Source organism: Anarhichas minor, unplaced genomic scaffold (assembly GCF_050575085.1).
Source record: "Anarhichas minor isolate MPS153535 unplaced genomic scaffold, ASM5057508v1 ptg000051l, whole genome shotgun sequence".
Taxonomy (NCBI): Eukaryota; Metazoa; Chordata; class Actinopteri; order Perciformes; family Anarhichadidae; genus Anarhichas; species Anarhichas minor.
The window spans coordinates 3,836,289-3,849,805 of record NW_027466497.1 but is presented as its reverse complement, the minus strand read 5'-3'; the positions used below and the strand labels follow the sequence as shown (position 1 = coordinate 3,849,805).

Below are 13,517 nucleotides of genomic sequence, written 5' to 3'. Positions count from 1 at the left end.
GACTCCCCTCGGCTTTCGGTTCTTTCTAACCCTTGCTTTATGCAAATGCAGTTCTTTCTCTGCATCACTAACCTCTTTGATTTGCAAGTTGTTGGATTATTTTTGTCTATTAATCCTGAACCGACTGAGACTAACCTCCTACATAATAGGAGCACAGACATCTCTCATTTGTTTCTGGCTTTGTACTCTGGCAGAAATAGACCATTAATTCTTAAAAAAGATACCGTATTTGAATCTGTTCGGTGTTAGAACTGCAGTGTTTATTTAGGAGGATTTGAAGCTAATACACAAGGTGTTGTTTTCAAAAGGAGGAAAAGATTGCTGAGTAAAATGTAAATGTTGTCGCATAAATTGGCATGTGGTCACAAAAGCCTAAAAAAGAACAATGATTTCACACCTCAATCAGCAGTCAGCCTCAGCGATTTCTGCGTAGTCCTGCAGTGAATGTAGCTCATTGCATCACAGTACGCTTCACATGGACAGCCTTTGATTGTTACTCCATGTATCAGCAAAACAAACCATTTCTTACTTCATATTTACCAAGAAAAAACATATGTATTCGATACACTCTGACAGTAATCATGCAAAAAATTACAAAGTCCCAACAAACAGTGACATTTGGTGTTTGTAAGCCAGAGGGTCTATTGGTCAATGTGATAGTTACACAGATCACAGGTCATGTTATATTTAAAAGGAATAGTTTGACATTTTGAGAAATTGTCTTAATGGCGGAGAGTTATCTGTCCACTAAATATGAAGCTGCAGCCAGCAGTAGATTAGCTTAGTTTAGCACAAAGACAGGAAACGGGGGGGGGGGGGGGGGGGGGCCTAGCTCTGTCAGTTGTTAACAAAATCTGCTTACCAGCACCTATAACACTCATTCATAACATATATATTATATATACATATGTATTATATATATTGCGTTAATGTTCTATCCGTGTAAAAAACAACAACCTCTATGTCCCCATTTCCAGTCTTTGTGCTAAGCTAAGCTAGCTCTGGCATGTTAGATGAATACAATAAATACAGCTGCCAAAAGAAAACCTGTATTGTCTCTAAGCACTCAACGGCACTCGCATTGTGAGCACATCCTGTGAATGTTTGTGAAACAAACACACAAAGACAGAGGACGTCTGTTAATATACAAATGTTTAATGAATACCAAAAGGATAGCAGTGGACATTTACACACATTGCTGTTTGTTTGGTTCCAGATGGATTATAGAAAAAAACAAAACTCTATTTTCTTCTCGAATCTGGAGTCCGACGACTCTTCAGTGGGACACAAACGCAGCTCTGAAGCTCTAAATACAGTTCACAGGTTTTTGGCAAACTACCCACCACACCGCCGATTTGTTGGCATCAACTGCTCTATATGAAAAGAAGCTATTGTAACATCCATTTGGTAATAAATGGAACAAACCGGTTCACAGTGCCAACCAGGCAGAGATATATATCATATATTATATTTTATATATATGATATATATCTATAAAAACACGGCTCAGTTTGCTCAAGTATAAGGCTTTGAAGCACTGCAGAAACACTGGCGTGGGTAATTAGCTCTGCACCACTACTACTGTACAGGACCTTGAGAGCTGCGCTAATTTGGCAAACCTCTCTTCAGTCAGGCACTCCTTTAGACAGTGATGAGGCTCCTCGGAGCAAAGTCCTTCTCACACTTGAGATGTGGAAACCATCCTGGCGGTGCACCTCGGCTCTACATCGTGTTGCTGAGGACAAAACTGGTTCTCGACAATCGTCCGTCCGTTGTACTGCAGTGCTGCTTGCTGGTAATGGGTTTTTTAGCTGCGGAGCATGACAAATCACTTCTACGGCCACGTTGTGTGTGTATGTGTGTGTGTGATTGTGTTCTCGAGTCTTGTTTGTGCGGTTGTTGTGGCGTCTTCAAGGCATCACGGTCCCTTGTGACAGAGATCGAGTCATCTCCGTGTGAACAAAGTAGGTCTTCAGCTCTCCTTTGCCCTTCACGTTAATGATGCCGCGACATGAACACATGTAGCCCAGTGTTGACAAGATACCATTCGTCTCCTCTGTTACCTGTACGGAGAGAGAGAAAGAAACATGACTAGATTAGGAAGTTCATGACCACACGGGATGCCATGCACCTGTACTTTGTGAGACGTCCCACCTGTATTTTTCCCAGCACCCCGGTGGTCTCCATCCTACTGGCCACGTTCACACTGTTTCCCCAGATGTCATACTGAGGTTTCTGGGCCCCGATTACTCCTGCTATCACCGGCCCATGGTTTATCCCTAACAGAAAAACACCAAATTACCAACGGCATCAACATCAACAGGAGGAAAAGAAACAAACACATTTATGCTAATTTATGCTAATAAGAAATGTTCTCACCAATTCTGAGTCTGAAGTCATTGAAGGAGTGTTTGTTGATGACATCCAACTTCCCCACAAGAGCAAAGGCAAACTCCACCATGGTGCCGATGTGCATGTACTGTCTGTCATGTTCCTGAGGGAAATGCAGAGAGGGGGACAAAATAAGTTAAAGGTGCTAACTGTACCATGTCTGGACCTCAACGTGTCGTTGTCTAATTAACAGAAATAGCTTGGGAAGACTGTAAATACAAATGTGTCAAATTACTGATTTCTTTAGTAAGTAGCTATGTAATGAGCGGGATAATACAGCGAGCCGGTCATTACTGCAAAATGAACCCCTTCCGGGTGATTTAAGACTCCTTTGCTGTCCCTTAATTAAAAGAGTATGTTAGTAAAAGCCCTAATTGCTACTAAATTAGCAAACGTCAGCGGCTCTGACAGTCGTCATTTCAGCCGAACTAAATGCCCGGAATGAGAAGCCTGCTCCTGTGTGCAACTTAATTACCCATTACCACAAATATGACAACTCTAATACTCAAGAGTTGTAAATCTGCCACTGCTTTGTGCCAGAATGGAAAGCTTGACAGACACAGCAACAGAAACTAAGAGGCGGGGATTTTAACGAACGGTCAATTAAGCAAATTCCCTTCAATCAAGATCTGTTTTTTAAAAACACCTTCCTGAGTGCACGGTGAACTCATTCCAGTGACTACACTGATGTATTCAAATGAATGTACTGATGAATCACTGATCCTTGAATGTTGATGTGTAGCACATTTCAAGGGGGAAACCCACACAAAGCGGCAAAAATATATTTGGACAGCAATTCATACTTTGATGCTTGAGCTTCATCCTGTTTTGTGACGATAAATTAACAATGAAAAGTTTTTTTTCTTTATATGAGCTCAAGCTGCCAAAACCATCTTTATCAAATATGAGCTCAAATACACCAAATAAGTCAACAAACAGCTAATGATGAAGTGAAATTCACTTAAAATTTGTTGACAAACTGGTGACAATAGACGATGGTGACTTCTTCTTTATAGCTCGATGGGGCAAACGTTACCGTTACCAAGCGCGCCGCGCGTGAGGCTTGTCTACTAACGAGACCTGTTGAAGTTAGCTTGTAGACGTTAGCTAGTGCATTTTATGATTTATATGATATTACATTCTTGCATAACTGGATAATGCAAATTAAAAGTAATATTCTACATTATTTGTACAAAACATATCTCATGAACATGCACTCATAGCACGGGTTGAAACGCCCACGGAGCTCGCCAAAGCGTTGACAGCTACATCCTGCAAAACCAATGCTGTTGAGGTCATGTGAAGCGTGTGCACGTGTGTGACAATGTGTGTGTGTGTGTGTGTGTGTGTGTGTGTGTGTGTGTGTAAAAGCATGCCTGTGCGCACTCTGGTCCTGGCGTCACATTGAGTCCAGTTGCAGCCATGTAGGTGCTACCAATGGTCTTTATCTTCTCCACTCCGCTGAACTTAGGTTTGGACAGCAGCTGAAGGACACATGAAGAATACAGGACATAACATGAAACGCACAGGAAGAGGAAATGACACCAGCTCTCCTTGAGCGTAATCAGCCAGTGTGGCTGCTTTTGAAAAAGACAAAAACAGGATCATCAGTGTAAGAGTAAGAGTTTACCTCATCAAAGTCTGCTATGATCTCGTTGAGAAGACGGAGGCACTCCAGTCCTTCCTTATTGACATCAGACTCGGTGTAAAACTCTTTGAAGTCTGGGATGGAGGCGAACATCACACACACCGACTCGTATGACTGATGATAAAGGTCCTGATAACGAGCGAGAAGAAGATAACAGCTAGATGTGTTGTATCGATCGAGCACCGGTGTATGAAAGGCGAACAGTGCGTGGTTTCAATGAGTCCCAACCACAGATAGAAGATCTACGAGCCGAATAGCTAACATCGACTCTTTAAATAGATAAAATTAAACTTGAATCATCTCGGGGGACACTGGGTCACCGCTAGCAGCAAAATAGCATTAATCACAGGAAAGGCAGAAGTAAGAACAGAGTATAAGAGAGGACCGAGTACAGCAACAATGTACAGCGCTGGAGCGAGTTAAGGAGAAATATAGGAATTTAAGTGTGAGTCAGGAAGGCTACATCAATTACAGCATTAACGCAGGGACAGAATGCAACAGCAGCAGAGCATGAAGAGTGAGACAAAGAAAACCAAAAGAAAATATGTTTATTAAATTATACTGCCAAAGTAAATGATGCGTACACCATGTAGGAGTTGAGAAGACAAAAGCATATGCTGATAAATCATGTGAATCAATAGCACATACTGATAATGAAGATGTGTTCTATTCCGTTTCAATGTGTCATAAATTGAGAGATACGGGAGGATTGTGACCGGTAGGATTGGCAAGTGTGCTGTTGCACACAGCTACATTTTTTTTTTTTTTACAGACATTACCATCTTTTCCCAAAACAAACTGTTCCTTTAACTTAAAGATATAAATAAAACATAAATGATGAGTACAACAGCTGTCTCCTGTTTTTGTGAATTCACCTCATTTTTCCAGTTGCGTCCCAGGAAGTGTTCGGCGACGTGGGCAGGCAAGACGTTCTCCAGCAGAACCCGGTTGAGGTTCTCCATGGTTTCGATCTCCTCACACTCCCTCTTGAACTTGTCCCTCCACAGGAAGTCCAACCTACAGTAATATTCATTCTGTTACAGGAGGACACAGAGTAAAGAGACACCTGTGTCATTCACACCCAGCACTCTGCTCCAAAGCTACACGCCACAGAAGAAACCAAGACGGAGAACAGAAACTGAAAAGCTGTTATTTTTAACTGATGTTTATTTTGGACTGGAGGTGCGGTTCTCCTCCAGCTACAGAAGTGATACGAGAGCGTTTTCTAAAGATAAACTGCCTGAATTATGCTCTAATAATTTCCCACGAAATGTAAAATAGATGCGATTTCAAGGAAAACCTAACCAACTGAAACCAAAGTGCTTGCTTGGTATTCATGGAAAATTAATGTCTCGATAAAGATGACGGTGAAACAGTGAGAAACTGACAGGACTGTTTTGCATAAAAGGTAGCCACCACTTCTTATGTTTGGCTTATTCATGCTTGAGGGAGTTTTCTATCTGTCGGGGTCAAAGCATCCGAGGAGCGTGCGTTTGTGGATCAGATGGGGTCCCCCGAACACACCATCATTATGATGGTATATATATCTGAAAGCTCCAGGCTACAGTTTGTGTATGGATGTGTGTGGGAGCCCCTCTCACTCTCCTGTGAGATATATTCCATGTATGTAGTTAGCAGTCTGGATGATGTATGTGTGCGCTGAATACTTCTCCCTTGAGATGAAAGTGGTGCCAATTTAGAAGGCTCCAACGCATGTAGGCTCGGGCTGCTCTGTGCCGAGATCTTGTGCTATAGCGTCGATAGCCTGAGGCTGAAATACAAATACAGATAGGGTAGGACCATCTGTGTATGTTTGTACAGTTTGAACACGTCAGTATACCTCCCGGGGTTGAGAAAGTAGGCCATTTAGAAACCAGCTAACAAGCCTGTAAATGAGCTTTGCTCCATCGCGCATCTGTTCTTGAGGGATGAATTACAGATGCATCCGTTCTCCTAACCTGCTTTCTCCTCCCTCTGACTAAACTGCTAGAAAATTAGCTCATTAGGGTTGATGATGAAAAAGTTTGCAAGGCAAATTTGTTAATAGCAGGACAAAAGCACTTCGAATGGATGCAGCCAGGCCTCGTGCCCTCATATCCAGGAACCAATTTACGCACTTCTGCGTCGAGGGCATCGGATGACGCCAATTCTGACACTTTCTGACCTGTTTCCAGAATTATTTTGAGGATAATTGATAAGGCATTTCATTGAACTAATTTATACCCAAACAGCATTAGGAAGGACGAAACCAATTAACCCTGAAAGACCTTGATAAGAATGCAGCCCGGAATAAGATATGCAGCAGCAGAGAGTTTACCAAAGCAAAGTTGTGTTGTAAAATGAATACTCTCCCTCCCTTCTGCCGACTGTGACCCAGAACGGGAACAACACATGGAGCTGTTTGGACTCAGGGGAGCCCCAGTTTTGGGTACAGAAGCTCTGGGGAGAGTCTTTCTGCCCAGAAAATCTGTTTTGGGATCAGAGATGATGGATGGTACCCCCCCCCCCCCCCCCCCCAAAAAAAGAAAAAACTTCCTCACCAAATCTGTGTCAGCTGAGTTTAGCTCTTATATGAAGCGAGGACGGTGGACACAGAGGCAGGGGGCCAGGCCGGATGCTCCAACGCCACGAAAATATCCATCAGAACAAGTATTTTGGTCTTTTTGAGCATTTTGAGCCAAATCCTTCAACGCAGGTTCACTTGCAGTGAAGATCATTTAAATTCGTCTGGTAGAAAGTTTCTCCTCATGCAGAAATAATTAGTATAATAACATGCTGTGACAGCGGTGGTTGGCCCAATAAGACAGATACAACTGTAGTAGATATCTGTACTGTAGATATCTACTCAAATTAGCATGCTAACCAACTAGCCCCGGCCCGTCCTGTCTTGTAATACCTCGTGTTCTATGAAAGGCAACAAAAGCCAAATTCCATTTAATTGTCAAGCGAATTTTAAGCAGACTTTTTACATGAAACAAAATTAAAATAAGGTGCATTTGCATCAACTGGTTTGAAGCGAATCCATTGGGCTAGCGTAGTTCGTAGTAATCCGCCTGCAAACTGAGTAGAAAAAGTAAAAAGTTGCAAACCGGAAACAAAACAACTTGCCTTGGCTTTCAACCCATGTACGTAAAAATGGAGAGGGGTCTTCAGGAATTTGTGTCAATTGGTTCAAGTTTTTGTTGTTCTTTCATGTCAGCACATTATGAAAGTATCCGAGAAGACGGCAACAGGGGAAACGGCTGATCAGTCACATGTTCGCTAAGTCGGAACTTAGTGGGCAATGGTGTTTTGGGGCGTCTCCCTCCCAGAGCTGCAGAGTGCCGACTGTTCTCCTCCCGGCCGCGGGGAGGAGAAAATGAAGATACAATTTGTTTTGAGTTTAATACAATAGACAAACTCTACAACACACGTGAAGATTATAAGACAGCAGCGTTTTTGGACCTGCTAGAAGTTGCCCTTTTTATTTTCTATAACACATGACCCAGTAGTTGAGGTGAAATGCTGCCCCCTATTGGTTTGCAGCAGATGGGTAGACATTACACATTGCACCCGTAAAAGCATTTAAATGGAGCAGCACGGGTTGACTTTTAATATGAAGTACCGGACAGGAAATGCAATGTGTTTGAGCTCGACACTGACCGCTATCATTCACCAAAATGCATCTACATAACAAGACAACTGTCATGCAACCGTGTGCAGCATTAAATCAGATCACGTTGCTCACAGAATGGTGAAAAGGGACAATTATTGTTAAACTTCTTTATTAAAAAGACAATCGTTTATTTTGCTGCCCCCAGTATTCTGGGACCTGTAGTATTAAACCGCGTTTGCTGTTACCACCAGTGAAAAGGACTAAAATCTCAAGGATTGCCACTATAAGAAGAATACTGACCTGCCTGGCTAGTACCAGTAGGGTGATGAAGAAGATGAAAAGCGACACAGAGCCCATCGTCTTTAGATCCTTCAGAACTCCTGGTCTGGACAGAGAGAGGGAGAGAATAGAATTATCAATTAATACAATGTTGATGTAGATGTAAAACAAATGGAGCATTGAAACGATAAAGCATAAAATAAATGTCCTCCTTTGTTTTTATTAGTGCTGCACCGTTTAAGTAGACTATGGTTGTCATGTATCATGCAATGTATCTGCATTTACTGGTGTACATTACAGGATGAACTTAGTGAGACAACATAATGTAATGCCAGCTAGTCTTCCGTAAGTCTAAATTGATGCTTGTTACGACACTAAATTGATTTATTAGGCTGTCCTGGTCTTTGCTTTTTATTTAACACTGCCTAACAATTCTATTTATATGCCCCAGTGCTTTGGCAACAGCAGAACACTCTTCATGTTGATAAAGCCAAGGTGAGAAAAATAAACAAAATCGAGTTGGAAAAGTATTTCTTCCCCATCTTTCTTGCTGCTCTGAAAACCTTTTTGCATAATGTGATTTCTTCAGCAGTGAGACTCCAGCTGTCAGTCAAATGTATTAATTCAGCTCCATAAACATCATCTGCTGTTTGTCATTCTGTCTCTCATCCTCCTCCTCTCCAGGGGCTACACTTGATCGACAGTCATACGGGATATTTGCAACTCAGCGGTACTTTGTCCCTCGAGACCAGAGTCCAGCTTCATTAGTCGTTTTCATAGGCTTCTCTCTCCATCTCTGAAACACTTTGCCGATAATGTCAGACTGTCTTTTTCACTCTTCCTTTTTTGGGTTGCTTTGCAGCGTAGGCAGTTGTTACCAATGCTATAATGGAAACGTCCATATATCCTGCAGGATATATAACGCTGAATCAACGTCTGAAGAGACGTGAACGCACATCTGCATTTGTAAAACAGCCAATAGGAACGCCCTTCTCATTGTTATGGAATTTTTGTCTCATGATGCCAAAAATATACTGCCTACCCCGCTTTAGGTGGGCCTAAAAAATGTTTCATTATTACCAAGATTAGACAGGAGTGTGTGTGTGTGTGTGTGTGTACAGCTTGCAGGTACCTATCAAGTGATTCGGTGGTGTACAGCGCTTTGCTAAATCCATCCAGCAGAGAGGCGTGTGTTTGGAGGATGATGATGTTGTAGATCACCACCGCAACCAGCATAACCACCATCTTCAGCTCATAGTTGATCCTCAGGAACACTGAGCACGACACCAGTCCCAGTATACAGCAGTAGATGAAGTACTGGGGAGGGGGGGAGGGAGAGAACGAGAGAGAGAGAGAGAGAGAGAGAGAGAGAGAGAGAGAGAGAGAGAGAGAGAGAGAGAGAGAGAGAGAGGGAGAGAGAGCGAGGTGGTGACTATGTCTATGTCTATAACTGATGTCTATCTATGTCAGAATTGTTTGTGTGCGTTCAGTAAATATGCTGCTCTAACAGTGGTGAGTCAACCAACACATATTATTACATAATAACAATGATAATAATAACTCATTTATATAGCACCTTTAAAAACAAAAGGGCTTTGACAGACAAAACAAAGCAAAGGCAATAAAACAAGAGAAAGTCCAACAGTGAGACCCAACCAAAGCAACACAAATTAGGGAACAATTTAAACCCTGATAAAACAGGACAACAAGTATAAAATAAATAAAAAATGACCTCTCCATATAGAACTTACTGGAAGGTAAAACTTGTTTTCTCCTGTGTTTTCTTCCAGGTAGTCCTGCAGGCTGTCATTGGTTAGATTCACAGGGGGAGTAGTTGTCAGGACGTCCTCAATGGATCCTCCAGGATCCTCCACGAAGAACTAACAAACCAAACAAAAAGGGTGGACCACTGAACTGGCACAGCAGCTAGAACTGATCTACATTACGTTTGCATTTTAAAGCCTCAAAACTGTTAGATTCTGTTTTAATTATGTGGAGAGATAATCAGAGCTGCATGTAGCGGAGTGCAGTAACACTTCATATAAATTACGTCTCTACCTAGTATAAGGCGTCATATACGTCATTTTATCCTTTCAACCTCCACAGGTTGAGCTGTGGAAATTGATTGTATTAGTACTGTATTATGCAAGTATGGACGCCATCGAAAGTGTTACATTTGGTGTCGTAACTATAAAAGAGCATTGAATTTAACCGTGCAGTGACCCCGGCTGTTCCACAATCACCCAATACAACATCAATGGACCGACGGCATCCACAACGTCTTAACCTTCTCACCATGTTGAAGACGGCCATCACGAGTATGAGAGCAGTGGTCGTCATGGTGAGGACCAATCGCAGCCAGGGATTATTGGTGACGATGATGCGGGAGGACGTGGGGAACCAGGGTAGAGAGCAGAAGGACCCTTTCCTTCCCTGCTGAGGTTACAAAGAAACAAAGGGAAGGATGAGAGCAGGAAGAAAGAGGGAGAAGCGGTGGATGGACCCAACGCACAACTCTATACAAATCATAGTGAAACCTCTTATTCTTTCCTCTGTGGACTGTGTGGTCTCTCATGTGACTCAAATTAATATAAAGATAGTGGTTGGGTGGAAATCAATTAATTAGAAGTGACCAACTTACTGGGTGATAATACTCTCTTGAGAGGAAAGAGAGGAAAATAGGCTCTTACGGGATTCATTGATTGTCCATAAAACACTTGTGACAGGTAGCTGCAGCAGCTTAATAACAACCATCCCTCCACTTGAGCTGGATAACAAACAACAGCAGTGACTTGATGGATGAACTATTGTATGAAGGAGAATAGAGAGGAGATCGGCTCATGTAAACCTCGCATAGAATGGCTGCAGCTGCAGTGTTCCAACAGTTTAATGCTGTTGGAAACGTCTGGTCAGCAAAACACTAAAAGATAGCTAGTACTTTATATAGAGCATGTCATTATTGAGTTGTGTTATGTTTTAGAAGAATCAGTTACAACTTTATATTTCAAATGGTTCTTGGAGTAAAACTGTTGACAGTTTTTTGTTAAAATGTGCAATATAATGCTGTTTCTACTTTGTCTATCAAATGTCATACATTTGAGATGTTTTTATTATTTGGTCTTTCTTCCTTTCTGGCAGCTCCATGCACTGATACCGTAACACCACCAATAAACAAGCATCAAAATCCAAGTTGCAGCTGGCTTGATTGGGTTTTTGCAAACGACGGCTAGCTTGACCAGTATACCAGACCATCATGACCTAATGTCACGATCGGCAATCCACTAGACCAGTGGTGCCAGCAGCCGCAATCCTGTACACACTGAGCATATAGCCAGCAAAGGTATAAAGCATTATGAATGCTGAACTTATAATAAATTATGTCCACCACTTATAATAGTTTATACACCTTGTTATAAAGTTGTCATACATGATAATAAACATTTACAAACAGTTTTATGAAGCTTGATGTCTTATGAATGTGCTTATAATAATATATAGACATGACTTTTTATATAAAGTGTTACCAGCACATTCATTCATTTAAATTCATGGTCTCAAGTGTATGTGTAAGTATTGCAAGATGAATACATGCAAACCCACCAGAATGTGACCAGCAAAGCAGAGGAGAAGGATCAAAGCCAACAGCAGGAATGCCAGGCCAAAGGAGATCCCCAGCACAGCAGTTCTGCAAAACACACACACACACACACACACACACACACACACACACACACACACACACACACACACACACACATTACTCTAAACCCTCTTGGCTCCTCTTGGCCCTCTGCAGTACCATCCAGCGCTATGAATGTATTGAAGGCTCTAATGTATTCTACCTCAGACCTGCAATCCATTTACGCTGAGTAAGTAGAACCGTGGATGTTACAGTACAGCACACTGTACGTGCTTCGTAATGCAGTTACGCTCATGTATCACATTTTCTACAGAGGAACACAGCACGGCTGATTTAAGGGTCCCTGCCATAAAACAGACCGTTGCCACGTCCAAATGTGCGGAGCGATGCTGCGACACACAGAGAGGTGAATTAGACAATCAATAGCCTCTCAGATGCCGAATTCCACCTTTGGGTCCCAGAGACAGTAAAATAGCATGACCGTGACTTTCTCTCCTCACCCTTAAAGAGATGTCACACTTTGATTCACCTCGTCTATAATCACTACCAGACACGGTGCCCTTGCATCTCGATCGGTTTTCTAACATTCTGCCTCTTGGTCCCCTGACTCCTTTCATTCATTTCAGCGAGGTCCTGTTGATGAGACAGCCGGCGTCAAATGACTCCCCCCCCCCCCCCCCCCCTGCTGCCACAGCTGGAGTTCACTGACGCTACGGGGACTGTGCTGTGTAAAATCCTGTGAAGGGGTGCAGACTTACTTGGGCAAGACGAGGACCTGCACTATGAATATACAGCTGAATATGAGGCAGGCGCAGGTGACGTAATACTTGAAGGCTGGTAATGTTGTGGATCTGTACTGTTGAGATAAGGCAAAACAATATGTAATTGGGTACAACGTTGTAAAGGATGTGTAAAATAACAGCAGTAAATCATGCTAAAGCAAAGTTAGAATCAACATGAGCATGCACAATATAAAAACATACCAGATTTATATGTGGAATGAAGTAAAAACGATAAATATAATACGAGAATACAGGAATTTGAAGTTGTAGTATAGATTATATAGTGGACAATCTGTGTCCTATATGGTTGTTCACTCTCCATAATGACTTCTGCTTCACTGACAACTGCACAATGTTTTCCCCAGTGAACAATGCTGGCAGGTGTTTTGTATGCATTCGCCTACCTCTTTCTCCAGAGCTTTGTTGTGAAAGAACAATGAGATCCTCTGGATGTCCTCAGACTTCAGCCACTGTCTGGAGAGACAATCAAAACAGACCGATTCAGACAGTATAGAGCAGGGGTCACCAACCTTTTTTAAACTGAGAGCTACTTCAAGGGTACCGAGTAGGACGAAGGGCTACTTATTTGATACGAACTTCCTGAATAACAAAATTGCACAGATCACCTTAATAATAATAATAATAATATATGTGAAGAGACTGTTTGATCACATGTCAGTTAATTATTCCTCACAATAATTATTAATAATGATTTCCACAACAATGATGGTATAGCTACACATACATATTTAAACATGCAACTTTTATTTCTGTTAATCTGTTTCAACATTTGAAAGTCAGAGGTATCACATCTCTGATATTTTTGTATCATCACATGATCAAAGCCGGTTACTTTTGCACATAGCGCCTGCTGGTGAATGATCCAGTGGTAATGTAGACATTTTGCGAAGTCTGGGTCACCTTTGCATTGCGCAATGAAGCCTGCATGCCGGCCCGTCATCGCGGGAGCCCCGTCTGTAGTCACCGACACCAGCTTTTCCAATGGTACCTTTTTCTCAACGAAGAAACTAGTAACCAGTCTCGTCTATAGCCGAGCGGGGGATCCAACCCTCCGAGGAGCGCGAGCGTCTTCGGGCGCCCGCGTTCAAACCTCTAGTCTGGGCCTTTTCGGTCGGATTGCGTTGCCTCGCCTCTACCCCCGCCACCCCTGAGTTGTTGCCC

General features: G+C 42.4%; 1 protein-coding gene across 1 annotated transcript in view; it reads right to left on the bottom strand.

Moving 5' to 3' along the window:
* Nucleotides 1-1,134: 1,134 nt before the first annotated feature.
* LOC142931434 (adenylate cyclase type 2-like) overlaps nucleotides 1,135-13,517 on the bottom strand; it is a 44,683-nt gene continuing 32,300 nt past the window's right edge. The window contains exons 13-25 of the mRNA XM_076075340.1: nucleotides 12,740-12,809; nucleotides 12,312-12,409; nucleotides 11,514-11,598; nucleotides 10,209-10,349; nucleotides 9,665-9,793; nucleotides 9,046-9,230; nucleotides 7,935-8,019; nucleotides 4,915-5,073; nucleotides 4,022-4,168; nucleotides 3,768-3,875; nucleotides 2,380-2,494; nucleotides 2,155-2,279; nucleotides 1,135-2,063 (exon numbers count right to left, since the gene is read on the bottom strand). Of these exons, the coding sequence (XP_075931455.1) occupies nucleotides 1,911-2,063; nucleotides 2,155-2,279; nucleotides 2,380-2,494; nucleotides 3,768-3,875; nucleotides 4,022-4,168; nucleotides 4,915-5,073; nucleotides 7,935-8,019; nucleotides 9,046-9,230; nucleotides 9,665-9,793; nucleotides 10,209-10,349; nucleotides 11,514-11,598; nucleotides 12,312-12,409; nucleotides 12,740-12,809 (1,600 nt within the window). The 3' untranslated portion in view covers nucleotides 1,135-1,910. The remainder of the gene's footprint in view (nucleotides 2,064-2,154; nucleotides 2,280-2,379; nucleotides 2,495-3,767; nucleotides 3,876-4,021; nucleotides 4,169-4,914; nucleotides 5,074-7,934; nucleotides 8,020-9,045; nucleotides 9,231-9,664; nucleotides 9,794-10,208; nucleotides 10,350-11,513; nucleotides 11,599-12,311; nucleotides 12,410-12,739; nucleotides 12,810-13,517) is intronic.